Source organism: Leptinotarsa decemlineata, unplaced genomic scaffold (assembly GCF_025532065.1).
Source record: "Leptinotarsa decemlineata unplaced genomic scaffold, Ldec_3_MD MMD2_P_RNA_scaffold_8, whole genome shotgun sequence".
Taxonomy (NCBI): domain Eukaryota; kingdom Metazoa; phylum Arthropoda; class Insecta; order Coleoptera; family Chrysomelidae; genus Leptinotarsa; species Leptinotarsa decemlineata.
Window position 1 is genome coordinate 546,342 of NW_027412535.1, and position 27,986 is coordinate 574,327.

At 34.0% G+C, this 27,986-nt stretch overlaps 2 protein-coding genes across 4 annotated transcripts in view; both read right to left on the reverse strand.

Annotated features, from left to right (window-relative positions):
* LOC141480414 (uncharacterized) overlaps positions 1 to 27,986 on the reverse strand; it is a 388,666-nt gene that overhangs the window by 57,164 nt on the left and 303,516 nt on the right. The window lies entirely within an intron of this gene.
* lwr (ubiquitin conjugating enzyme lesswright) lies at positions 67 to 27,448 on the reverse strand. Of its 3 annotated transcripts, none has more exons than XM_074170358.1 (3): positions 27,120 to 27,448; positions 16,583 to 16,851; positions 67 to 750 (listed from the first exon to the last, which is right to left on the reverse strand). In XM_074170358.1, the coding sequence occupies exons 2-3, from the start codon at positions 16,848 to 16,850 to the stop codon at positions 536 to 538; spliced, it is 483 nt and encodes a 160-aa protein (XP_074026459.1). In that variant the 5' UTR covers position 16,851; positions 27,120 to 27,448; the 3' UTR covers positions 67 to 535. The 3 variants fall into 3 exon arrangements, with proteins under 3 accessions (XP_074026459.1, XP_074026458.1, XP_074026457.1); XM_074170357.1 differs by lacking the exon at positions 27,120 to 27,448 and adding an exon at positions 26,574 to 26,798; XM_074170356.1 differs by lacking the exon at positions 27,120 to 27,448 and adding an exon at positions 21,492 to 21,602.

A 27,986-nucleotide genomic window follows, 5' to 3' on the forward strand; every position in this document is an offset into this window, starting at 1 on the left:
TACTGTAATCTCTACATCGTAAGTATTTTTTCAAGGGGATGTTTTGACGCTCACTGAAAAATGTAATTGCTATTAATGTTGTGTAATTAGAAAATTTAATGACTGAGTAGTTCAATAGAATACAAACATAAAAACCAATCATTTCAATTTTTTTGTTATTAAGTAAATACAAAACGTATACATGACAAAAATTTTATCTAAGGTGATCCAATAACTGACTTTAAAATGTTGTGCCCAGTATTTTTCCAACTCGGACCATTGATTTGTGAGATCCGATGTAAAGTTTATTGATTTAATTTCTCTAGAACAAACTGAAAAATCAATGCAAAATTTAAAAGTGACATTTCTTTTAACTTGTTAAGTCATTCCAAATCCAATCTTATATCACAATGATATTAAGTTATATTCCAATTGTCATTTTATCAATTTTCAATATCACCTTAGCTGAAGCATTGAAATGCCAATGTGTTTTTTTTTTCATTAATTTTATATTGGATCACCCTGAACATAAGTTTGGATTTGTTATGAAAAAAAATTAGCTTTCTTGATGACTCATTGCTCGAGCCTGAGCTCTAACTCTTTTTTCATATTCCAGACGATTCTGACAGTAAATAGTGTAAGCTTCAGCTTGTGCAGGATCCTTTACATTAGGTTCGTTGAGTAGATCTTGAATTCCTAAAAGAATTTGTTTGATTGTGATAGCTGGCCTCCAATCTTTCTCTTCATCTAGCAGCGATAGGCAAACAGTTCCTTAAATAAAAATAATTGAATTAGAGGTATTACTGAAATTATTTCTATTCCTTATTTCTTATAGGGTCTCGGGCTTTGTAAAAATTCACGTGTATATCGTTTTTATAATGTTAGAAATGTGTAGGGCACATCATAGACGAAACATAGCCCGGGATTCTAAATGACAGAAAACATCTCAATATATATATATATATATATATATATATATATATATATATATATATATATATATATATATATATATATATATATATATATATATATATATATATATATATATATATATATATATATATATATATATATATATATATACTGTATATATACTGTATATATACTGTATATATATATATATATATATATATATATATATATATATACTGTATATATATATATATATATATATATATATATATATATATATATATATATATATATATATATATATATATATATATACAGGGCTCGATTTGAGACGGAACGCGGCGGAACGGCGTTCCGGGACCTCTATCCTTCAAAAAAAAATAATAATAATAATCTGTACCAAAAAGCCACAGAAACCAAAACTAAATTTTTGGTTGGTGAGTTAATTACCAAATTTATTATGAATATCAAATTCTTAAAATATATGATTTACTATAGTTTACCTCGCAATCAATAATAAAACATTCAGATTCAAATGTATCACGAAGCTATCTCGAAGTGCCTACAGTTTTTAAAATGCGCCAGAAGCCTCTTAATCTTTCCTCCTCCACATGCGTCCTCCCCTCCGTCAGTGGCATATAGACTCGCCCGATTACTAACTTCCCACCTCGCATGTTCCCTCTCCTCCATCAGTGACGTATAGACCCGCCCCTTTGGCTGTGTCGACGTGTCGTATTACGCATTCGCTCAGTTGCTCAATGGTAGTGGTCTATTGAAGTTAGTGAAGTGTTTATTGTGAAGTAAAATGAACAAAAAATTAACAGATTACTTTTCGTCTTCGGGTGACAGTAAAAGACTTAAACGAACTGTTGCATGTCCAGACAACCATGAACAACAGATTTCATCGACGTCACAACCATCTTCTACCAGTGAAAAGGTAACCAGATTTGAAATTAATGTGAAACCCACTAAAGAAAAAGAACAGCAGATTGAATGCAACAATGACTTGCCAGATTGTTGGAATAACTCGCAAAAAACAGAATTTTGCAAAAGGTATGACTGGCTGTTTATTAAAAATGGAATGTTAGGATGTAGGACTTGTAAGGAAGTTGGGATCTTATCTGTAAAGAAAAAAACAGGCATGAAAATTTCAAAAGAATGGGCAAATGGTGAGATAGACAGTTATGGAGACACAAAAGAGAAAAAACAAACTTCATTAAGGAAAAAAATTCATGACCACAAAGAGAGTGCTGGCCATAAAGCAGCAGATAAAATTTTATCCGAAGCTAAAGACGGAGCATTGGAGAAAAATATCTTGAAACAGCGTTCCCAGGAAAAAGAAGTGACCGAAAAAATATTTCGAACGGCATACAAGGTTGTTAAAGAAAATCAATCCTTTAATGATTTTGAAACAGAAATAGATTTGCAAGAACTTAACGGGATTAACATGGGTCGCATTTTACATTCTGACAAAGCTTGTGCTAACATTGCTTAGCACATCAGTAAGGAAATGAAGAAAAAATTTGTAAGTGAAATTATTGAGAATGAGACAAAAATTGGTCTGATAATTGATGAATCCACTTCCTTAAGTAATAAGTCAAGTTTGATTGTATACGCCGGTGTTCTTTGAAAAAAACTGGTATGTGTGGCTCCACTAACGTATTTCTGGATCTGGTAGAACTTGATGGCGTTACCGCTGAACAAGTATTTGACTCTTTAATGAACTGCCTTCATTCAAATGGGTTATCTGAGCAGTTTTTAAGTGATAACTTGACAAGCTTAACTTGTGATGGTGCTGCTACCATGCTCGGAAAACACAAAGGAATTGGGGCATTATTTTGTCGAAAATTCCCTTCTATTATTGTCTGGCACTGTGCAAACCACAGACTTGAGCTGTCAGTTTCAGACGTTATTAAATCTGTTTCAGGAGTAAGCAGATTCAAATCCTTTATTGATAAACTCTATGTTGTCTATCACGCCTCACCAAAGAACAGTAGGGAACTCCGGAACTGTGCGAATCTATTAAAGGCAGAAATTTTAAAAATTGGAAGAGTTTTGAGCACCCGTTGGGTCGCATCTAGTTTCAGATCAGTCTCAGCTGTATGGGAGTCCTACGAGGCGTTAGTACAACACTTCAAAGAAGCTTCAAATGATACAACTAGAGACAACAAAGAAAGAAGTACTTTTTCAGGCCTCCTCAACAAAGTCACAGATACAAATTTCATATTAGACCTGGGTTTGATGACTGACCCTTTACAAGAGCTTTCAGAACTAAGTGAAGCTTTACAGCATTGCAACGCAGATTTGAGCTATGCAAATAGAAAATTGCAAATCGTAGTTGCTTTATTCAAAGAAAGGAACACAACTCCTGGTCTATACTCTAAAATGGCCCAAGAAGCAGTTGACAACTTGTCTTTTTTCAGTGTTCCTCTCCAAACAAAAGCTGGTCGAGTAAACGACCAACCGATGAACCCGGAAATATTTTACGGAGCACTGAGAACGTCTATTGAAGCGAGACTGTTAAATGAAAAAGACACTAAGTTAGCAGAAACTTTCAAAGTTATGGACTGGCCTGAAGACATCCCAATAACGTTTGGAGAAAACGAAATGAGGGAACTTGCTTCCAGGTTCAAGCTTAATGAAAGGCAGTTAATAACGGGTTTCCGAGAATATATCTACTCCAGAACGTTACCAGACAGCCTCTGTCGGCTCGAGCAATCGATCAACTCGGTTGCCATTTCAACAAGTGAACGTGAAAGAGGGTTTTCTTAAATGAATTTAATAATAACACCTCTGAGATCGTCACTCAAAATTACAACGGTGTCTGGCCTGTTGTTTGTAAAAATAAATGGACCTCCTCTCCGGCTGTTTCAACCAGAAAAGTACGTTGACACTTGGCTTGTTTCTGGACACCACTCAGCGCTAGCTGTCAAAAGTAAGGAGAGATCAAGAGAAAAGAAATACGATGAAAACAAGTTAAAGTTTTGGACTGTATTTTAAAAAGAATCCGAATACAAAAAGTAACGCTGTATTGCTCTACTTCTATTTATGTTAATAAAAGAAGTTTGAGTTCTATAAAGTCTTCTTATTTCCTTTCAAGAACCTAATTATTTACACAGGCAAACACTGTTTTGTGGTGATGGAATGATATACAGGGTCCTGCAACAGTGGCGCGGTGTTCCATATCTCTATATAGGAAGCAGATAGGAATCTAATTTTCTACAATATTACCTTATTGCTCGAGCTCGACAAAATAAAAATATTGGCGGTCACACAGGGTGTTCGATTTTTTCTGGGCGGATCCCAACTGTGTCTTTTTAAATGGCAACCTATATTTTTTATCGCTTTTTCGGTTTCTTCATAGAAAATAAAATAAACTTTATGTATATCTGCACTTCGAAAATATTGATGGTTTTCGAGATATCTAGCATGACAGGTTTTTTTTTCCAATATTCGTCACTCAGAATATTTGAAATTATAAAGTGGTGCCAAGTCCAGTTGAAATTTTTTTTTGGTCGAATATTCTACATTGGTAACTCTCTCAAACGATATATCTGAAATCGACCTGTGATATACAGGGTATGAAAAACCGCTTGCCAAATATTGTAAATGAAAATTTGCAAAATCTTCCTTATATTAAATGGAACACCCTGTATATTATTGATCCATAAGAAGCGCCAACGAAACCTCTACAAATTTCATTAAGTATTCCCTATGGCTAAGTTCAATAGTTTTTCTTAAATGAGCATTTCTTTCGAAAAATGGTCATTTTTTCAAAGCGAAATCCATTTGACGACTGATAAGAATATACAAAAAATACCCTTTCCTTAAAATATCGCCCATTCCTAAAATTACCTGTTGCTAGATAAACAAGTTGCGAATTACACCACAAAATGGACGTTCTTGAATAGTTACAATAATTTCAAAAATCTCGGAATTTGTGCCATATTCTTTCGGTCTAAAACAACCTTTCAGCGAATGAAATATTTATTGGAAATCAAGTAGTCTGGCAAATGACAGAACAAAATATTTGGCTGCAAATGAATATTGAAATTTTTAGTCAATCGTGAAGTTGAACTGTCGGTATAATTTCATCAGAATGTTGTTATCAAAAAGTGATTTGATTGATATGATTTTCATATTCAGGAATTGTTTATTGGCAAGTAGAATTTATTCTCAACGGTATCCAGATAGAAGGCATCCAGATGAAAGATCTTTCCGAAAGGTCTTGGGACGATTCGTTGAAACTGGATCTATTAATTATTCCAAACATGAGCGCATCAAGCCAGCTACTAATGAAGATAATGAATTGCAAGTTCTTCTTGCTGTTGAAGAAGATCCTAGTAGGAGTCAACGACAAATTGGGGAAATAGTGGATATAAGTGAGAGATCAGTGCAACGAGTATTGAAGAAACATCGCTTGCATCCATACCACGTTCAGTTACATCAAGAACTACTGTATGCTGATTTCGAGAAAAGAGTGAGATTTTGCAATTGGGCCATGAACAAAATTCGTCGAAACGAATATTTTTTCAATAAGATTTTATGGTCGGATGAATCGACATTCCATAAAAATGGATTTGTAAATCGACATAATTACCATTATTATGCGACAGAAAATCCTCACTTATTGAGACAGATGGATTATCAACATAGGTGGTCGATAAATGTCTGGGGAGGCATCATTGGAGAATATGTAATTGGTCCATACTTTTTTGAGGGACATATGAATGGTGCAATGTATCTCAATTTCTTACGAAATGATTTACCTACCAGGTTTGTTAGATGATATTCCTCTTGACCTCCACAATAGAATGTGGTTACAACATGATGATGCACCTGCTCACTATTCGGCAGAAGTGAGAGATCATCTAAATGAAGTATTTCCCAATAAATGGATAGGACGGAATGGGCCTGTACGGTGGCCCGCTAGATCACCAGATTTGACGAAACTAGATTTTTTCTTATGGAGATACATAAAAAATATGGTTTACGTTGAGCCACCAACTTCTCCCGAAAATATGCGACTTAGAATAACGAATGCTTTTCGCAGCATTACACCAGCTGTCTTGCGCAGGGTAGAACAGTCTTTCAAACATAGACTTCAGCTCTGCATTCAAGAAAATGGAAGACATGTTGAACATATTTTATAAAAGTTTCATTATCAACCTTTTGTAATTTGCCAGTTGACAAATTTGAATATCTAGAACTCAAGCTCTGAATGAATATAATAACATGAAAAAAATAGTTATTTATAATGTTTCTTTCTTTTAACTTGTTTGGTTTGATATTGCACGATTTATGAGTGAAATTCTGCATCCAATGAAAAAATAATTTTCCATTTAGCAAAAAGTGATAGGTACATACATTTATTTCGTTAAAAAATATTTGTTTGGACACCTTCTAATGTACAAAATTGAAACAAGATATCTTTCGTATATTTTTATCAGTAGTCAAATGGATTTCGCTTTGAAAAAATGACCATTTTTCGAAAGAAATGCTCATTTAAGAAAAACTATTGAACTTAGCCATAGGGAATACTTAATGAAATTTGTAGAGGTTTCGTTGGCGCTTCTTATGGATCAATAATATACAGGGTGTTCCATTTAATCTAAGGAAGATTTTGCAAATTTTCATTTACAATATTTGGCAAGCGGTTTTTCATACCCTGTATATCACAGGTCGATTTCAGATATATCGTTTGAGAGAGTTACCAATGTAGAATATTCGACCAAAAAAAAATTTCAACTGGACTTGGCACCACTTTATAATTTCAAATATTCTGAGTGACGAATATTGGAAAAAAAAACCTGTCATGCTAGATATCTCGAAAATCGTCAATATTTTCGAAGTGCAGATATACATAAAGTTTATTTTATTTTCTATGAAGAAACCGAAAAAGCGATAAAAAATATAGGTTGCCATTTAAAAAGACACAGTTGGGATCCGCCCAGAAAAAATCGAACACCCTGTGTGACCGCCAATATTTTTATTTTGTCGAGCTCGAGCAATAAGGTAATATTATAGAAAATTAGATTCCTATCTGCTTCCTATATAGAGATATGGAACACCGCGCCACTGTTGCAGGACCCTGTATAATAGAAGGGGGTGGGTGGTAAGTCTCGGCAGGTTGTAGTTCCGGTACCTCAATTTCTAGAAATCGAGCACTGTATATATATATATATATATATATATATATATATATATATATATATATATATATATATATATATATATATATATACACACATTTGGTTCCCGCAATCTCAGGTAGAGGGCTGGTAGATATGTAAAAAATTATATACATTGTGCAGATTTTACCCGGTTCGTTAGAGTTTCGTTATATCATACGAAGCCCATACATTTGGCATCGATGGGTAATGAGCGTTTTGTATCACAGTTATTCAGGTTTAACCTTAAACAAGTTTCCTGTTTTTTAATAATTCTAAAATACAAATCATGAAATTATAAAACAACAAAAATTAATTGACGCTCTGGGGCGACTTCATTGATTACAGTGCCGCATTTGCTTTTTCATCTGAAGATCTTGATCTGTTTTTTTGGAAAAAAACCGATTTTTAATATAAAGAAGATACTCCATCTTTCTTGAGCACATTTTCATGGCATTATTCTCTGAAACGCTAAGAATCGTATGTTAAAACATGAGACAGTGATAATCTTTGGCTGGCATGAATTTAGACTTTTGATATTTGTCGTTCGTAAGAAAACCACAGATGGTAACGGTAAAACCCATTTTTTCAGTTAAAATGTTGAAAATCAGAGTAGAGATAAGAAAACGGTTGAGTGTTATGTGTTATATTTAAAAAATGTTTCATTATTGTTTTTGAGATGGGTGGTGGAGGCTCGTACAAAAAAATAACTGGCTTTAGTTTCAGAGCTTCTCAAGTATGAATCAAAAGTCAAAAGAGTGTCCAGTCAAAAAGTGGCTACTCCCTCCCTCTCTCTCTCTCCCTCTATTGTTCATTGAGCCGAAGTGGTGGAATTGGAAATAGACAGTGTTTTATATGAGAGAATATTTCATTTCGCCCACATTTTTCATTACATTGCCCCCTTCTTAAAGACGTTTCGTCCCGAAATGTCATCCTTGGCGTGTGTCGATACCTGCAGGACTCCTCATATCTGCACTGTGAAGTTCGATGGAAGTAACACTCCACAGTCTTCATGCTCGGTCGTGGAAGATAGTTACCGCACACAAAAATCTGGATGCCGCGAGATCTGAAGATCGTTTCCAACATGCTTCTCACAATTCTTCAGTCCAGCCTGTCGAGCCCAGAGGCTAATTTCGGGATTGCCAAGTCCACGAGATTCAGGTCGACCATCGTCTCCTTCAGTCTAGTAAGACTCCTCCAGACATCTTCATAGGACGGTTAGTCTCGATAATGCTTTTTGGTCACCAAGTAGAAGATGTTTCTCTGACCCTTCTTCAACTGCAGCACTCCTCCGACTTCTGGATTCTGTTCTCGAAATGTTTGGAGCTGACCGAATTTGTTGTTGAATACCACAGTGATACCCTTGGACATTTGGAGATCCTCTGCCACGCAGTGAGCTGGTGCGTAATCAACTGGAATTTCGAAAAGGTCTCGTGTCTCTTCTCGAGTTACCCCATGTACGACCTTCTGCCCGTTCGAGTATAAGAACATGAATTACTGGAACGCCATTCCATCCTCTGGTGGTATGAGGGCGCGAACTTGATCGTGATTTTCAGCATTAGGAGCCAATCTATTGAAATGGACGACCCTAGGCTTTCCTCGAGGTGGTTTATGGATTTGGTAGACGAGGTCATTAATCTTTTTCATGATTTTGTACGGACCTTCCCACGAGTTCCGCAACTTCGGTGATAAACCACGGCGTCGCTTAGGATTGTACAGCCAAACTAGGTCACCGGTTTCGAATTCTCCAGCATTCGCCTTGATGTCATAGGCCTTCTTCATTCTATCGCTGGCACTCCGGATGTTCAGACGGACTCGTTCATGAATGTCGTCCATTCTCTGCCGAAGCTTGCTGACCTAGTCTTCCCCCGCAGTGTCTTGTTCTGGCGGCATCCCAAACTTCAGGTCGCAAGGAAGCCACAGCTCTCGGCCCATTATAATACTTGCAGGGGTTTGGCCGGTTGACTCGTGCACTCCTGAACGATAAGCCAGCAGGAACAGGTGGAGGTATTGGTCCCAGTCTCTTTGATGGTCAGAGACTACCTTGGACAAGTGGCGGTTTATGGTCTTATTCATTCGTTCCACCATTCCATCGAACTGTGGATGTAAGGCTGTGGTTCTGGTTTTTCGAATGTCCAACAGTTTACATATTTCTTAGAACAGGTTGGACTCAAAATTTCTGCCCTGGTCCGAATGCAGCTCCAATGGGACACCGAATCGACATATCCATTCCTTTACCAGGACGTCAGCGACGGTAAAGGCTTCCTGGTTAGGCAGGGCATAGGCCTCTGCCCACTTACTGAAGTAGTCCATGGCTACCAGGATGTATTTGTTCCCATAGTTGGACTCTGCGAACGGGCCGGCGGTGTGGATTCTCTCAAAAGGACTACCCACGTTAGAATCAGAATCATTTTATTCATCACACATATATATGTATATATATATATATATATATATATATATATATATATATATATATATATATATATATATATATATTTATATATATATAAAATAAAAAATAGGGATGGACAAAGGGATTATAAAGTGGGAATATGGTACAACTGCATAAAAGAGTATAATAAGAATGTACAATTATAACAATTACACAACGAATTTAGTTGAGGTTTGTACAATTATAATTTTAAAATATAATCAGGAGCCCAGAAACTCTTCTACGCTATAGAAAGCTTTATCGCTGAGATATGTTGATATTCTAGTCCTAACTGCTGACTTGCTACCGCTCATATCTATTAGATTTTTCATCTTATTGAAACATTTTACACCAACATATTTTGGGGAATTTTGACCAATGAAAAGCCTAGAAAAGGGCAGATGAATATTTTCCTTATTCCTTGTATCATGTGCATGTATTTGATAATTTTTCAGAAACGTATTTTCATTGTCCTTTATAAACAATATCAAGTTCAAGATGTAGAGACAAGGTAACGTAAGTATTTTAGAATTTCGGAATAGTGGCTTACAAGATTCTGAAGGGTGAGTTTTATTCATAGCTCTGATGATTTTTTTCTGAGAACGAAAAGCCCCTAGTATGCGAGTTGAGGATCCCCAAAATATTATTCCACATTGCATAGCTGACTGTGCCAGTCCGAAATAAAGAATTCTCAGTACATCAGCTGATACTGTATCCCTCAGATTCCTAATAATGTATGTGATTGTGCTGAGTTTTGAACATAAAGTGGTGATATGGTTTTCCCATGAAAGTTTCCTATCAAGCACCACACCTAAGAACTTCATACTCTCTTTGCTTTCTATGGATTTTCCATTGACTGTTAAGTAGAGATCATTATCAGGATTCATATTTTTTGATAAGAATCGAATATAATAGGTCTTAGCGGTGTTTAGTGCTAGTCCATTTTTACTACAATAGTCACTGATTTCCTTTGATGCCTTATTACCATTCTTTACTAGTTGTTCTTTATTTGTTCTGGACATTAAAATATTCGTATCATCTGCATAGAGAATGATTTGATCTGCAGCAACACAGGTGTTCTTTATGTCGCTCATGAATATTATAAAGAAAAGAGGTCCCAGAATGGAGCCTTGAGGTACACCTTTATGATAACTTTCTCTTGTCTTTGATTTTATGGAATATAGTACAACAGTTTGTTTTCGATTGTCCAAGTAGGAAATTGCCCAGTTTAGAGCAACACCACGAAGAAAATTTAAACCGTTCCTAAAAAACTTTCTGATTGATAAAGCCTACTACTCCATTGAAGAGTTTATAAATGACTTATCAATATAACTGAAGAATTGAGATTGTCATCTAGGGTTGTTAATATATTATAATTTTACCTAGTTATAAGTTTTAATATATAATTTTACATAACTGTTCATATCCTATATGTACATAATTTTTTCTTTTTTATAAGTTTATTTATATCATATTACACTGACTTGTTCCATATCATTGAGTTATGATCCAGAAGAACCAATAAAATATTATTATTATTATTATTATTATTATAACTCCTATAGCTTCTAGTTTGAGTCTTAATAAGTTATGGTCTATAGTATCAAATGCCCGGCTTAGATCATAGAATAGGCCAACGACATTTTTTCTTTCATTTAATGCTCTATATATGAATTCCAAACAGTCATAAATTGCAGTATTAGTTGATTTATTTTTTCGAAATCCGTTCTGAATGGATGGCATTAGTTGGAAGTTCTCCAAATAAGCTGTCAATCGTGTGGAGTATGATGTCTCGAAAACTTTTGCAATTTGATTTTGTATGCAGATAGATCTATAATTTTTCATTTCGTTTATAGAACCTTTGTTCTTATAAACTGGAAAGCATTTAGACTCTTTGATGGTAGGAAATATTCCAGACGTGAATGAATCATTTATTAGTTCACCTAATGGCTGGGCAATAAGTTTACTAGCAGCCTTCAGGACCTTACCATTTATGCCATCCATTCCTGCTGCAGGTTTAGATGTTGTTTTTGAGATGATTTCCTGAACTTCTTCAGGTGTTACAGGAGTTAGGAAAAAACTTTTATGAAATTTATCGAAATGTTGATTAAGATTTGGTTTAGGACAATTCTGAAAGGAATCTATAAAATAATCATTGATATAGTTGCTTTTTTCCAGTGGATCTGTTATCAGTTCACCATTGTCGTTTTTTACACTTATAGAAGGGTTCACCTTATTATTCTTATTTTCTTTAATAATTTTCCAACTTTCCCTCATTCTGTTGTTTGATTTAAGTAATCGTACATCGTGTTTATGTTTCTGAAATTGTCTCACATGGCTGATGTATGCTTTTTTACATGTTCTATATCTTTCGATATCTTCCGGACAGTTTGAGTTCTTTTTTTGCCTTTCCATTTCACACAGTTGGTCATGCATTACTTTAATTTCTGGGGTGTACCACCGTTTTTTGGTTGGTTTTGTTTTTGTTTTTTTGATTGGAAATGCGCAATTGTAATGATATAAAAATGTATCATAAAATGAGGAGAATCTTTCGTCAAAGGTATTTGCTGTATAAACTTCAGCCCAACTTTCACGAGATATATAAGTTAAGAAAGTTTCAATATTTGATTCACTGTAAGACCTATTATATTTGTTTTCAGTATTTCGGATATCAGAATTTATTACGTAGAAAGTACATACTTGATAAGTATGGTCAGATAGAAAATGTACATCAACATTTTTGACCTCAATGTTCGAAAAAATATTGTCTATACATTTATTGCTTCTACTAGTGATTCTCGTAGGCTCCTGAATATGATGTCTTATGTTAAACTCCCCTAATAGGTTTATTAACAAGTGATTTTTTGCATTATCAACAAGAAAATTCAAGTTTACATCTTCACAAATAATATAATAATCATCCTTCTTATAGATATCATGAAGTAGCAATTCTAATTTGTCCAGAAAAATGTTCAAGTTACTGTCAGGAGTCCTATAAACTGAGATTATGTATACTTGCTTTTTTCCTTCAAGTCTCATCCTGGCAATACATACTTCAAAGTATTTTTCAATACTGTAACTTGATTTCAATGCTTCAGCCTCAAGTTCTTCTCTGATAAAAATACATGTCCCTCCTCTTTCATGTTCCTTTCTTGAGAAGCTGGAGATCAGTTTATAGTTTTTTATCACAGTCACTTCAAGTTCTTCTTCCTTCAGCCAGTGTTTATCAAGACAAATGATGTCAATTTTGTGTGTTGTCAATAGTATGTTGATGGAGTCACATTTATTTGAAAGGCCTTGTATATTGAAGTGCATTATGTTGAGCACTTGATGTTGTTCCAAAGTCGCTTTTGATGTTTCTGAAACTGGATTGTGTTCAGAGAGTTGTGGTTCCATAATTTTTGTTGGTGGTAGAAATTTATTATCCGCTTGTATTGGGGTAGTTATTTCCGATGATTTCTTTTGTTTAAAAAAAAACTGATTCTGATTCTACAGCAAAATGTGGAGGAGCTCCGTCCTGTTGGAATATTAGGTGATCCTCAAGGTATTGGGTATCGTTTTCTATTATGTCCGTTAACGTTGGATCAACGGTATCTTAGAGTAATTCCAAATATATATCCCCAGTCAAATTACCTGGTAGAAAAAATGGACCAATAATACGATCGCCAAATATTCCAGCCCATTCAATTTTTGTCGGGATTGCGTATGTACTTGGTGAAACACTCTTGGATTGCAATCTGACCAGTACCGACAATTATGTCGATTGATAGTCCCGTTGAGACAAAAACTGCATTCATCCGAAAAAAAAATATTGAAAACAAAATTTGGAGCTTGTATAGCACGTTCAACCCATGATTTCACAAAATTGTATTCGACGATCAAAGCCGTCTTCGTTAAGTTCCTGAAACAGTTTAATTTTGTATGGATGGAATTTGTGAGCTTTCAAAATTCGCCCGACGGTACGTCGACTTACTCCAGATGATTCGGCAAGCTTTCGTGTAGCAAGAGTTGGATCCGCAGCAACCTGTTCTGAAACTGCTACCTCCACTGCTTCGTTTCTTACTGTTTTTTTTATTTGACGTGTTTTATTTGCCACAGATCCCGTTTGTCAAAATTTTGAAATTAGTTCCAAAACGTATTTACGATGTACGTTTTTGTTTGAGTGTTGCTCAATTTGAAAATTCAACTGGCTTTGTTGGCACATTCATTATTTTTGAAATAATACTGAATTATTTCTATCCTATCCTGAGTGTTGAGTCAAGAAAGTGTTTCATGTTTTCGAGAAATACCCTTGGATTACTGGATGGAGATCTGTAAAAGCAACCCACACAAATTTAATATTGTGAGCACTTATTTCAATGAAGGAAAACTCGAATATTTCCTCAGATTTTATTATTTTACCAGGCATTACTGAAAAATCATAAGTGTCCTTCACGAATATAGCTACTCCACTCCCCATAATGCTCTTCCTACAGAAATAGTCAGCAAGGGTATAAGAATTAAAAGAAACTTGCAAAATTTCAAATGTTTTAGATCACGTTTCAGTTCGGCAAATAATATTAGGAAATTAAGAGTTTCTAACATACATTCAAGTTTGGCAGACTGCCTATGTTTAAGTGGACAATTTTTAGGGTGATTGTCTTACATTGAGGGATCACCTGGCTATAATCTTCACAAGAGGTTCTGACATTAGTTACGAAAAAATTCAAATTCTTCAATAAGTACATTGTTCGGCCAAAGATCACTCTTGAGCATGAGCTCTTTGCACTCCTTTCTGACACCCACTTTAAATGAACTATTATTACCTTTGGAGTTCAACTTGTAACATTTCATAATTTGATTAGGGAAGGATTCCTGCAGGAGTGCCTGCATCACTTCATTTTCAACATGACCTGATACTCTGCCAATGTACAACCACCCCAAGTATTTGGCGGCACCCTGGATTTTTAAATTTTCATTTGTATTTGAACCCATTTTCAGTATTCATGATTTTCCTCTTTGTGCGTTTGCGGTGGGTTGTCGACAATCACTGGTGTTGCATTCTGTTTGTTTATGTTGGAAGGTTCAGTCTTCCGAATCGGAGAAGTGTTTTTTTTTAATGCAATGTTTAGTTTATGTTTTTGTGCTGCCGATAGCGGATCCTTATAAACTTTCAGGCAGTTTTTATCTCTGGTTTTTATCATTGGTTTATGGTTAGATTTTTCAATAAAAATATAATTTCTTCTTGATCATGAAGCTTTTTTTCCATTTGATTATTTAGTTTTTCGGTCAATAGGAGCTCTTTTTCAATCTGCTTACTTTTTATAACGTTGAACTCTAACTGGTGTTTATCTGGATCTGATACATCAACTGAAGTAACATTTTCACAACTTACACATTTCACATGGTTCTTCACAAGCTGTTGTAGTATTGGACTTTCAGAAGCACTCTCAGGAAGAGCTTTCAAGACTAAAAGATCTATTAAGTCACTTTTATTAAGCTTATTGAATTCCGCAACAAGAGCGACATGTTCACTTGAAGACATGTTCACTGTTCAATTATTAACACGGATAGCGTTATTAATTTTCATCAAATAACGGGTCAGTCCATTCATAATTTGAAACAGAATATGATCATAAAGTTCGAAGTCATCTATGGAGGAGCCAAGTCAGTACATATCTTTTGTGTGAAGGTGGTTGATGGTGGTTGGCGCGCGCACACACGCACACATTAGTGAACATAGTTCACTTTCACATATACACTTTCAATTTAAGATAAGATACTTTTTAGGTATGTCAATAGTTTACAGAAGAGCTTGTTGAAGGAGACACCTGAACCAGTTGAAATATATTCACCAATTTGAACCTAAATGCGTCCCAGGTAACCTGTCAATCAGTTAGGAAACTTCCAAAAATATAATAATATAAGTCTAGAAATCAAAAGTCCGCAAATCGGAAGTCCAGAACCAGTGTTGTCTCCAAATAACAGTAATTCAAATAATAACTAATAGGACTTTCACTTCCTTGACGGAATAACAGAGTAGTTAAGCCTCCAAAGAGACTCGATCTCTAAATTATAGGAGAGAAAGGAATGTAGTATATTCCAACAGTCATGTCCGAGTGACAAATGAAAAAAAATTAAAGGTTGGCACTTGACAGTAAAATGGGAGGTTTTGGATTTTTCACAGAAGAAATGTGCCTCATGGCACATGTCTTGTGTGAATTATTTGAAACAATTTAAAAGCGTTAAAAACATAGTTAGTCTGTTAATTTCATTACGAACAATACAGAAATCTTTTTTCTCTGTGATTTGAAACGACTTTCATAAACACTATGTATTCAAATTAAAAATTTGTACTTAAATTTAATTCACTGTAGTACCCATTTAAATTCATATTATACTTGAGGTAAAATAACATCGACAAAACATCCAAATTCGAGAAATCAGGAGTATATAAATTAAAGTGTGGAACGTGTCCTAAGGTATATATTGGTCAAACGGGTAGGACATTCAGGAATCGAATCCAGGAACATAATACGAGCTCTGTAAATAAGAAAACAAATTCAACATATTCAAATCATCTTCAAGAAGAAAATATCTTTGATGAAGATTTCGAAATTTTGCACATAGAAAATAAAGGTTTGAAACTGAATCATTTGGATGCAATGGAAATTAATAAACTTAAAAATTAAAACATTTTAATGAATGACCAACTGGATTTGAATAGATCACCATTATTGAACTTGTTTTCTTAAAAACCAAGAAAGAATTATTATGTGAGGTAATATGCTTCAGGTAATCATAATCGAACAGGTACCTTAGGTAGAGGTTTAGTAGTATATAAATATTAATGTAAAAATACTTGAAGTATAAATCACTTGAAAAAGCGACTGTGTTAGCGAAACATGTTGTGATATATTTTTCAAAATAAAGTTTGTGAAGATCAAATCGAGAGGTGTAGTTTTTGAAATTACAGGTAAGATAATAGATAATATTAATCATAGGCATAGGTGTAGAAACAGGTTTGTATATTGGGTGCTGCCTGTTAGATAAATAAAAAATTGCACTATAACAATAAACCCCAACTAAGTTTACTTATATTTACCTGATGGGTACACATTTGGATGAAATAACGGTGGTTCAAATTTACACTTCGGTGGACTTGTGGGATAATCTTCTTTGAAGAGCATACGCAGTTTATAGTGACCTTCCTCCCAGGGTGTACCTTTTTTGCCAGGTATGGAACATTCCCAGTTCATCAAGTTCAATGTACCGTCTGGATTTTTGGATGGACGTGCCACAAAACCAAATGGATGATCTTTCCTCCATGCTTTACGCTCCTCTGTGAGACGAGCACCTGCTATACCAGACATCCTACAAAAATTCAAAAATACGAGAGTAAATTCAACTAGTAAACGGTTGTTGATGAGTTGAATCAAAATATTGCATACACGATTTTTGAACAATCAAAAAACAATCTTCAAAACAAAATTGCACTAAAATTTCGTGAGGATGCTATAAATATAGAAAAAGTCGATCAGCATTGCCAAATCATTAAGAATTGAACGAAGAGATATAGCTTATTTTAGGGATTATTTCAAAAATGTTTTCCAAAAATGGGAACGATGGAAATGGGACGGTAGTTTTCAGTAAGATTTCTATCACCTTTTTTGAAAACTGGAATGACTTATTGATTTTGAATTCGCCTGAAAAATATCCTTCGCTAATACGAGAATTAAAAATAAAAGTAAGAACATGCAAAGAAGTAACTTTCAGACACAAACTGGAGGAAAAAGCCCTCTCGAAACAGCTATTTTCATATAAATATTGAATTACATGATACAAAAATACTTTTTAAACAAATACTTTCATATGAACGCTGAATTATACAAAAAACACATTTCTCTAGTTCGTTTGTATTCCAAACATTCGTATGGAATCGAATCAGATATCATTCACAGGATTCCTACAGAATATAATCGATGAAAGAAGTAAAATTTCACTTACACCCTCACTGCTAGACATCCGATATATCGCCGTAAGACACTTGCCTTATCAGCTCTTCAGTAGCAAATACGAATAACATTATAAAAAAATACACTCAATTCTTTCATAATTACAACTTTTTCTCACGGATTGGGTTGAATCCACCCATGTCATCGATGACAGATTAAATCCCAGCCATAGGAATCTTGTTTAAATTGAAAGGGTATATTTTCAGATTAATTTTTGGGAAAGAAAGGTTTTGGCCTTCTACTTCTCCATCTTGATACAAAAATGTGGGAATAGAAACGGAATAGAGAAAAATGTTTTTCGTATAATTCAGCGTTCATATAAAAGTATTTGTTTCAAATTTTTTTTTTTCGTGTAATTCAATATTTATATGAAAACAGCTGTTCGAGAGAGCTTTTTCTTCCAGTTTGTGTCTGAAAGTTACTTCTTTGCATGATCTACACATCTTTTTATAGAGTTAATTTTTGAAATTGATTGCTTCCTTCCTTTCTTTGGAAGATTCCCACATTTTTTGTATCAAGATGGAGAAATGGAAGGCCAAAAACTTTCTTCCCAAAAATTAATCTCTCCTAAAAATATAACCTTTCAATTAAGAGGTTCAATTAAGAGGTTCCACCAAATATGTGCATGTTTCCTTTATGATCTTACTATTAAGGTTGTACACATCAAGGCCATTGGAGTGTTTCAACTCATTAATAGTATTGAAAACTTCAGATGAAGTGATGGGTTAAAAAAAAGGTCCAGATAAAAAAGGTTTACTATGGTTTTGGCAATGGTAGTAATATATGAATTGAATTCGTGTGGTGTCATCACGTCACTTGCTACATAAGATGCTGCTTTGCCCTTTTAAAATCAATCAGCCCCCAGCTATCTATGATTTCATTGTCGGATTCCTTGATAAATTTATCGTATGCCTTTTGTTTCAACTCAGTAATGGCTTTCTGATATTTACTGTTAATCAATTTAAATGCTTGCTTATAAACGGATCATTTGTCGTATCTTATATTATCTTAACTGCGGGAATTTTCTCAATTCGTTGTTAAACCACCTTAGAAGGTTTTTATGTGACGCTCACAGGAAAAAGGAAAGTGTTCTTCTACTAGACGACAATATCGGTTCAATAGAAACTCCACCATGGTTTTCAAGGAGTTTAAAGCGTACAATTTGTTTCAACTTATTTCATCAGTTCGGACTTCCATTGTCTAATATAATATAAATTGATTTGAAATCCCTGAAAAAAAAAATTAAAAAATAAGAATTTTATTAAACAAAATTACAATTGGTTTGGAATCTTTTAATTCTAATTTTTCATTTTTTTGTTAATAATATTTTTTAATTTTCAGCTTTCATTAATATTTCAATTTTTTATTTTTTTGGTTGTTGGCTTGCAAGTTATTTCTTTGTAATTTCAGTTTTTTTTTGTATAATAAAATTATTATTTTCAGTTAATCTTCATTAATTTTTTTTTCAGGGATTTCAAATCAATTTATATAATATTAGACAATGGAAGTCCGAACTGATGAAATACACTACGAAACATTGTCAACCACCTTCAAACAAACATTGTTTCAATTTACTGCATGTAATAACGCTCGAAATGCAAGTATTCCATTGGTAGTTATTTGCCTCCTGAAAGTCGGGGTACTAGTCTGTCTCAAAATTTTCTAAGATTCAACATCTGTGCATAATGGTCGGGGGGTCAATAACGCCAGTTTGATAGTAAGATGTATCTAGACTAGTTAAACTATTATCGATGCAACTGCGAGAGCCATTTTCAATCCTAGCATACTCCGCGACAGTTGTCTGAAGGCCGAAAGAGTTTGTGAGGCAGACTAAATTACTGAGATCAGAAGATGGTTTCAAAAAAATTGATATTAAAATAACCCAGCCTTTTCGAATTTTTTCGAGATAGAGATCAGAAGTTCATCCAATTTATTAAAGAAAATGGTGCAATCAGCTATACAAGCTGATCTGTATAGCATGATTACTCCAATTTTTGAAATGTTCAGTTCAATCCTGCACACCTCGATGTCACGCTCAATACAATATCCATCTAAGTGAAGAGGTATAAATTCAACATTTTCGCGTGCAAATATATCTACACCACCATGTATGTAGTTAATAATAATAATAATAATTTTTTATTATTTCCTTGTTAAAAAGTACATTGTTATACGTACAGTGACAAGGAAAACGTCTGAGGGTAGGACACGTTACAGAGTATAATGTTTGTAGTAATCAATAATCTAAAAATATGATACATATAGGTATATACATATAATTATTTGTTTGGCTTAGATTATGTAAAAAAAATAACTATAAGTAAATGAAAGTCAATTTTATCACATAGTTGTGATATTTTGTCATTAAAATATAAAAAAACAGTTTAAAATTCGTCAAGTGTGTAGCAATTTTTTTCAATAAATGCCTTTTTCAGTCTTGATTTGAAAATGTTAAGATTTGGTGATATTTTAATTGATTCTTCTAATTTATTAAACATTTTTGGTCCAAGATAAAGAAAACTTTTCTGATAAAGAGTTGTTCTATGAATATTGGGCATCAGTTTGCCTCTAGAACGAGTTGGATAATTATGTTGCTGGAAAGGTGTATTATGCTTGTTTCTATAAACGTATATACACAATTCATAAATATAGAGACCAGCAACAGTTAGTATCTTGAAATTTTTAAAAGCATTTCTACATGATTCTCTCCAACCAATACCGGCAATGATTCTTACTGCATATTTTTGCAAAATAAATATTCTTTCAGCAGCAGATCCGGTACCCCAATTCAAAATTCCATATCTCAAGTGGCAGTTTATGGTCGCATAGTATAAGCTCAGTAAAATCTCTTTACTACAAAAATTAGCCATGAATCTCAGAGCATAGCAGTTTTTTCTCAATTTAATACAGAGGGTCTCAATATGAGGAGTTCATGTGAGTTTGTAGTCCAAGGTGACGCCTAACATTTTTGTAGAAGTACAAGATTCAATTGGCAGATCCCCATTTTCATGGATAACAAAATGTTCGGGCCACTTACTAATTGTGAACTTCATCATCACAGTTTTAGATGTATTGAGTGTTAAGTGATTTTTTTCTGCCCATATGTTTACTTGTTTATGTACATCCTGGGTTCTTTCCTGTAGGGTCGTTACATCAATTTCCTTCACTATGAAATTTGTGTCATCTGCATACGCTACTGTGTGAATAGTTGACAATCCTTGAAAATATTTCATCAGGTCATTTGCATATATCAAAAATAGTATAGGTCCAAGGATTGATCCCTGTGGGACACCCTGGCTAATGGTTGCCAACTGACTGAGAGTGTTTCCAACACTGACACGTTGCCCTCTATTTTCCAGGTAGGAATCCATTAAATATGGGCAACTCCTCTTACACCATATCTTTCCAATTTCCCTAATAGCAGGTCATGATTAACGCAATCGAAAGCTCTGGAGAAGTCTATGAACAATACGCAAATATGGAATTTACCATCAAGTGCATAACCCCATGCTCATTGAACTCATAAAGTACCGGACGTTTTGAACATTATTATTTGCTTTTTTTATATCTTCTACTTGAATTTCAATGATTTGAGCATAATGAACAGACAGCCTGAAGTCTTCAACTTTCATTTGGTAATCAGAATCATCTCTGATAATGAAATTATCTAAACACGTACTTGATTTAGCCGTTACTCTGGTTGGTTCTTTGATAGTATATATCATGTTGAAACATGCCAGCTGATCACTAAAGAGATTGAGTTCTCTGCTTTCAACTCCAAAATTTATGTTATAATCCCCGCCTAGTATTATGTTTTCTTATTTGTCACCTAATAATGTCAGTAACCCGTATAAACAATTTAGAAAACATTTAAAGCTACCCGATGGAGGTCTATAAATACATGCAAAAACCGTTTTGTTTTCAGATAACGCAATGCCACAACATTCAAAGACCCCTTCAATGCAGAAATTGGTTAAATCAATTATTGAAATTTCTAACCTGCTTTCACCATTCTTGTAAATTGCTACACCACCATTTTTAGTAAAAACTCTACAAAAATACGAACACAAACTAAAATTTTTCAGTTTTATAACATCAAGTTGCATATTGTTTTGCCAGTGTTCTGAGATAAACAATAGGTCACATTTAAGTTCATAGTCCGTTATTTCATCAATCTGTAGAATTTTGTTGCCAAGACATTGGATATTTTGATGACATATAGTTAAAGTTCTTTGATTCTTAGCTATTTCACCATCAGGATTGTCGAACTGATATGTTTCGATTAAAAAAATCATCATTTATGGAACATTTATTGGAGCTACTTCCAATAGACGTGGGTATAAAAAATTTTCATCTGGGTTTTCTGTTAAGATAGTGTTTTTCAAAGATTCTTGTAATTCATTGGCTAGAGAGTTATTCTGGTGTGAAAAGTAATTTACATCTACCGTGGTAGAAGGCATCTTTCCTCTTTCACTTGTGTTGGTTATGTTGTTTAATCCCATTACATATTCCCAAATAGCTTTACTTATGTACCATTTACCTCTTGCTAATATTTTGTATCCATTCTGGTGGTAATTAGACCTCCTAAGAATGTTATTGCAATCTAGAATACACGTGTGAGGTAAGTTCATGTTTTGTAATCCTTTTTTCAACTGCAGATTTCTATGGTATATCGAATCTACATTTTCTCTGTTGTCATATCTGTAGGGCTGTGTGATGATTACAGGATTTGTGTGCTGCACCTTTGGAACAAATTTCTTTAAAATATCGGTACTTGTTCTATCTGTCCACAAGACAACTACACCCTTATTTGATAGGTTAGATCTACAGAAGTAAGTTGCCAATAGTCCGTCATCAGCATATATTATAGTTTGATTTACGGAGGTACAGGTGTCATCAATGTCACTCAGAAAGGCAATAAACAACAGTGGTCCTAAGATTGAACCTTGGGGAACCCCTGTATTTATTTTTCTTGTAAATCATTTCACATTATTGTTAGATATATTGACACACTTATCAGTGTACATTTTTAACAAAAACTCTTATTTTCATTGCAGGAGACTTCAACATAGATATAAAAAAGAGAGCAAAACTAGAACAGATTTCTTAACACTACACAATACTTTCAATATGACCCCATCTATATTGAAATATACACGCATATCTGAAGCCTGTATAAAACATAGTAACAAATTGTGAGTCCTTCGAAGCTATAGTTGAAAGTACTCATTTATCAGACCACACGGTACAAAAATTCTTGTTGAACATCAACATAAACAAGTCACTAAAAAGTAAAATAAAACGCAGAACTTTCCAGGCACATAATAAAAAAAATTTAAAGGAGTGGGAAAAAGTTTTTTTCATTCCAAAAGGAGGACATACACCAAAATTGAGAAGCTTTCATGAACATACTCATACCAATATTCAACCAATGTTTTCAAAAAAAAATATAAACATCAGCATTGAACACTCAAAATATTATGAAGTATGAAGAAAAAGTCTAGGAATGATACCAAAAAAATCATGAAAACAAATGTTTCCAAAATACAGGTTGTCCCTTCTATTAGCGCAGAACAAGTTTCAAACGAAATAATGAAAATTCAAAGCAAACAGAAGTTTGAGGATTTTATAAATTTGGAAAAAGGATTATAAGATATGAAGAAAATAGAATTGAAACTTTCTATGTTTTTTATCACTTTTATTTGTCCATAAACGACAAAAAATTTGAAAAATTATTTCACATTGTTCAATGTAAAAAGTTGTCATTCTCATGTTAAAGATTTCTTTTAAAATTAAATTTCTAAAGAATGTATCCTCCCACAGCACAGGTATGTAACTGTTTCATTCGTTATTATGTTTTTTATATTTAAATATCTGTATCTGTAGAGTACTGAGGGTGAGTGTAAGCCCACAGCATTAGGCCACATGTGACCCATTGTACACCCTCCTGAGGAGTTTTCCTCCTAGGTAATCATCCATCCTGTCCTTTCCAGGAAGGTGTACAGGTCGACGGGAGACATCGCCGAACACACACTCTCTTATTGACGATAACTCCGGGCACTCGCATAGGACATGCCTGACAGTCTCATCTTCTTGTCCTACATAGAGGTGTGTCCACTAGCCCTCTTATAACAGAATAATTAGTGACTGGATTAACTATAAATCGGTTTAATTCGTGAGGTTGCAGTCAATAGCTGGGCTGTTACAAAGAAAACTCTTTGTTATATGTCAAGCTTTCGGTATATTTCACACCTTCGTCAGGACAACTACAATAATAAGATTATATATCTTGTAAAAAATATATAAATATGGAGAACTTACTAACGTGAGAATAAAATATAAAATGGTGATATTGACAGTCTCAGCAAAATTTACACGTACCTACTGAAATATGATAAAGAAAATAAAAGATCTAGTAATTCGAGTATCATTCAGAATTTTCCCACTTGACATTGTCAGCCAAAATTTTTATCAACTGTCATTATTTAATGTTTTTCTATCTGTTTTTGAACCATTTTATATTTTATTCTCACGTTAGTAAGTTCTCCATATTTATATATTTTTTACAAAATAGAGGTAGCTGTATACCCTGGAACTGTACATAAAATATATAATCTATTCGTGAGCACCGGCCAAGTAACAAAGGACAGAAAAATTGTAAAACATCATATTGATGATGATACGATATTGGTGGCTCATCAAGCTGATCCTAGAATTAGTTTGAGAAACTTATCGCTTCAACTCAATATGAGCCGCAGTAAAATATGGAGGTGTTTAAAGAGGCATAAAATGCATGGGTTCAAACCCAAATTTTTACATACTTTGCACGAAGGAGATGAAATCCGCCGTATGGAGTATTGTTTATGGATGCAGGGAAATTATCTCAATGACAGGAATTTTTTAAAGTATATCTTATACAGTGTTGAGGCTACCTTTACCACGAATGGTGTTGTATCTTCCCAAAACATGAGGTTTTGGGCTGAACAAAATCCAAATTGGGTGGTGAATTGTAGAGACCAAATATCTCGGAAAGTTAATGTGTGGTGTGGTATCCTGAACGAAAATATTATGGGGCCATTTTTTTTCGATCAAAATTTAAACGGACGACTATTCGTTGATTTTCTGGAAAATTGATTTTCCGATGTGTTGGAGAACTACCTTTGGATGTGAGACACAGCATGATTTTTCAGTTAGATGGTTCACCAGTTCACAATAGTGGCATAACAAGGGTTTGGTTGAATAGGAATCTACCTATGAAATGGATAGGACCCAATAGCCCTCTCGTAGTATGGCCACCACGATCCCCAGATTCAACTCCACTGGATTTTTATTCATGGGGAAACTTGAAAAATGAAGTTTATAAGGATAGGCCAGGATTATACAAGCGTGTAGAGAAATCACACCTAGAGAACTGAGAAGAGTTGGAGGAAATAGAAGGCGCATAGAAAAATGTGTTCGATTGGAGGGAAATTTCATAGAAGACACGAAAATATAAAATTGTCAACAGTTAAATCATTTGAAATTGATTGTTTTGTTTTTGTTCAGCCTGTACAAGCACAACACATGAATTGTTGTCACTGAATGCGGTATTAGGATATCTTTTAAATATACGAGAATATATTTTCATTTGGAAAATGACCAGTTATGCAACAACATCAAAGCAGGTGTCTCACCTTTTCAGTTTATGGGTTTGAGTTAAACTGTTTTTTTATTAATCAGGTGTCGCCCCCCCCTAAGAACCCATAGCAGTTAATTCAATGAGTAGAACCTGATTGCATTGAAATTCAGCAATTTAGGTATTTATGAATGTTTATTAAAAGAACATGGTATTTATATTAATCTAATGTATATTATTTGCAACATAAAACATTTTTGGGTGCCACGGTGAATATAGAGAAAAAACTTCTTGAAGAGAATTCATCATTCTTCTGTCTCTTGATTTTATAAAAAATGAAAAACCATGAAGAAAACTGATTGAATCGATTGTTTAAAACCAAAGTATAAGAAATAATGATTCATCATGTTTCATCAACAGAATATTGACCTACACATAATAAACACTATGTATTCAAGAATTATCACTCCAATCTTTGCAAAAAACACGTTTCCCTTTCAGAAACACAAATGAATTGTGATCGCTATTGACTGGACTAGTGGTAGTCAACGACCTGAGAATATACCCCAAACCAAACTTATTTATTTGTTTCAGTTAGATATGTCACTGTTTGTAGCAACGTTAGTCGTTTACAATAATTATTACTGGTGATTTTGTACTCACCCTCGGCTAGTAGAAATTTTTATAGCTTATGTCAAACAGGAGTTATGTCAACTCAAGTGTTATACGAAGGCTACAACAAAAATCTTATGAATAGGCAATAAAGGAAAAGCAAACAATGATCCTCGTTGTATCTAAATCTAGAACATACCTACAGGGAAAGTATTATAAGAAGGCTAGAACGCATGTTTCATATAATACACTTTCAATATAAAAACTAAACAGTTGCTCTGGAAATAGTTAATATTAAAATTACCCTTTTTCATCGACATTTGGCAGGACTGATTTTTTGCCTGCACTACTACTTACACCAAATTCAACTATCTTCCCATTAATTCGAAGCGAATACAAAATTAGGAGGTACAAAATAAAAAGGAAAGGAGTTACTTGTAAGGGCCTATTATAGTGTGGACAAATTCTACCAAAATACTGTCAAATGATACTTGTTGGGTTTGAAGGCCCTCGATTTTTGGAATATTTTCCCAATGTTTCGCTGGCGCGAATGACTCACGCTGAAAGCTAGCCACTTGCGCCAACAAAACTTCAGGAAATTCCAAAAATCAATGGCCCTCAAACAAAAAAAATTGTGATACTGAAAACCTCGGCTGCAAAAGCTCTAACCATTTTGTCTGCTATCAAATGGTTGGTGTGCAATAGTGTATGTGTCTAGGTGACTAATTAAAAGACACACGAAATATCAGTAATTATTCATTGTGTAGCTTTGTATATGTAGCTTTGTGTACCTATATTTAAACAAATATTGATGTGTTACTTTATTAATTCATAATTGTTAATTTACTACCTACCTACACATTTTACTTTTTATCAATCTTTGGCTAATAAAGCATATTTTGATTTGGAGAGTAATACCATATGAACTGTTAGATTGATTACTGCTTGCTTGAAATACCTGCATGAGATACATTTGACATCACACAGATATTTTCCCAGATTTGTAGCTATAATGAATGTGTGATGACAGGGACCATGCTTGAACAATGACTGTTTGAGCAACTTTGTTGCTCTAAAGACAGTGCACTGTTGAGACGATTCCAAAACAATACAAAATAGTTACATAGCTTCTTACTGAGAGTGGACTGGCACAAATTTTTCCAAATCTCAACAGAGCAACTACTATTGACTGTTCGAGGACCGTCCGCATATCAAACCCTAATACAGCTTTCAATTAATAATAATATGAAGATTGTGGACTTCGGATCATGCATGTTTTGAAAATAAACCCTGTTCTTCGATTGTTGTATGCAAAATAAATCATCAACAGTAACGCAATTAACAAAAGAGATTGAAATGTGGATATTCATATAAAATTTATACAATAAATATGAACTAACCTGTTATATGAATTTCTTCAAACAAACTTCACTCACAAAATAGTACTATCACAATTAATGTAATAATAAGGTATCCCGTGTATACAACACTGAATTAATAAGCGCTAACTCTAAGTTCTGTAATCATCCGCTACAAATATCTCATATCTCAACTACAGTATTCCATAACTATAACTGTGTCCCAAAGTCCCAACCCTCTACAACTGCAGAAAGGCTATACAATTGTATACAGTTATGTTAAAATTAAAAATATAACGAGAATACGAATATGAGAATAGGAGGTTGTAGATTGATAGTTTTTTGGATGCCACTCAATATGTCATTTTCATACTCGGGTAATGACCTTGAAAAAAAAGGATAAGTTTTGAAAAATACCTCGCGACAGTTGGAACTTGACTCATGAGGTTTTGAAGAGGAAAAATCATAATCTCACTTTCCAAAATGTAATTTGGAGATTATGACTTCCAACACAGAACTGAGACTTCTTTCATCATAATCTAACATGACCTCATTCACAATTCAGGTTATTCCGAGTTTTTAAGGTCGGAATTTGCGATTTGAATATTGAGAAAACAAATGCATGTTTATAGTCACAAATATCGAAAAATAATAAGATTAACACTTTTACGCCCCTTCACAATGGTTACCATAATTTCAAAAAAAATGTACCACAGAAACTGATGAGCAAATAAATTCTTGTATTATAAGTTTCCCCATGGGAGCCAAGCTTCAACTGTGCGAAATACTCCACTTGAAAATAAATTTCATTCCCGCCAAAAGTTATCCATTTCATTTAATCGAGCAGAGAGAGAGTGAATACCTTTTGGGGGTAATGACAGATCTGGAATAAAATAAGTGCGAAAGAAA

What these genes read in the sequence shown, in the direction of transcription:
- lwr (XM_074170357.1), bottom strand. Translation starts at nt 26,692, where the DNA reads ATGTATCTCATGCAGGTATTTCAAGCAAGCAGTAATCAATCTAACAGT. An exon ending in ATAAAAAGTAAAATGTGTAG is followed by an intron (nt 16,852 to 26,573) that starts GTAGGTAGTAAA and finishes GAATTTTTGTAG; the next exon opens with GATGTCTGGTATAGCAGGTG. An exon ending in TCCAAATGTGTACCCATCAG is followed by an intron (nt 751 to 16,582) that starts GTAAATATAAGT and finishes TTTTTATTTAAG; the next exon opens with GAACTGTTTGCCTATCGCTG.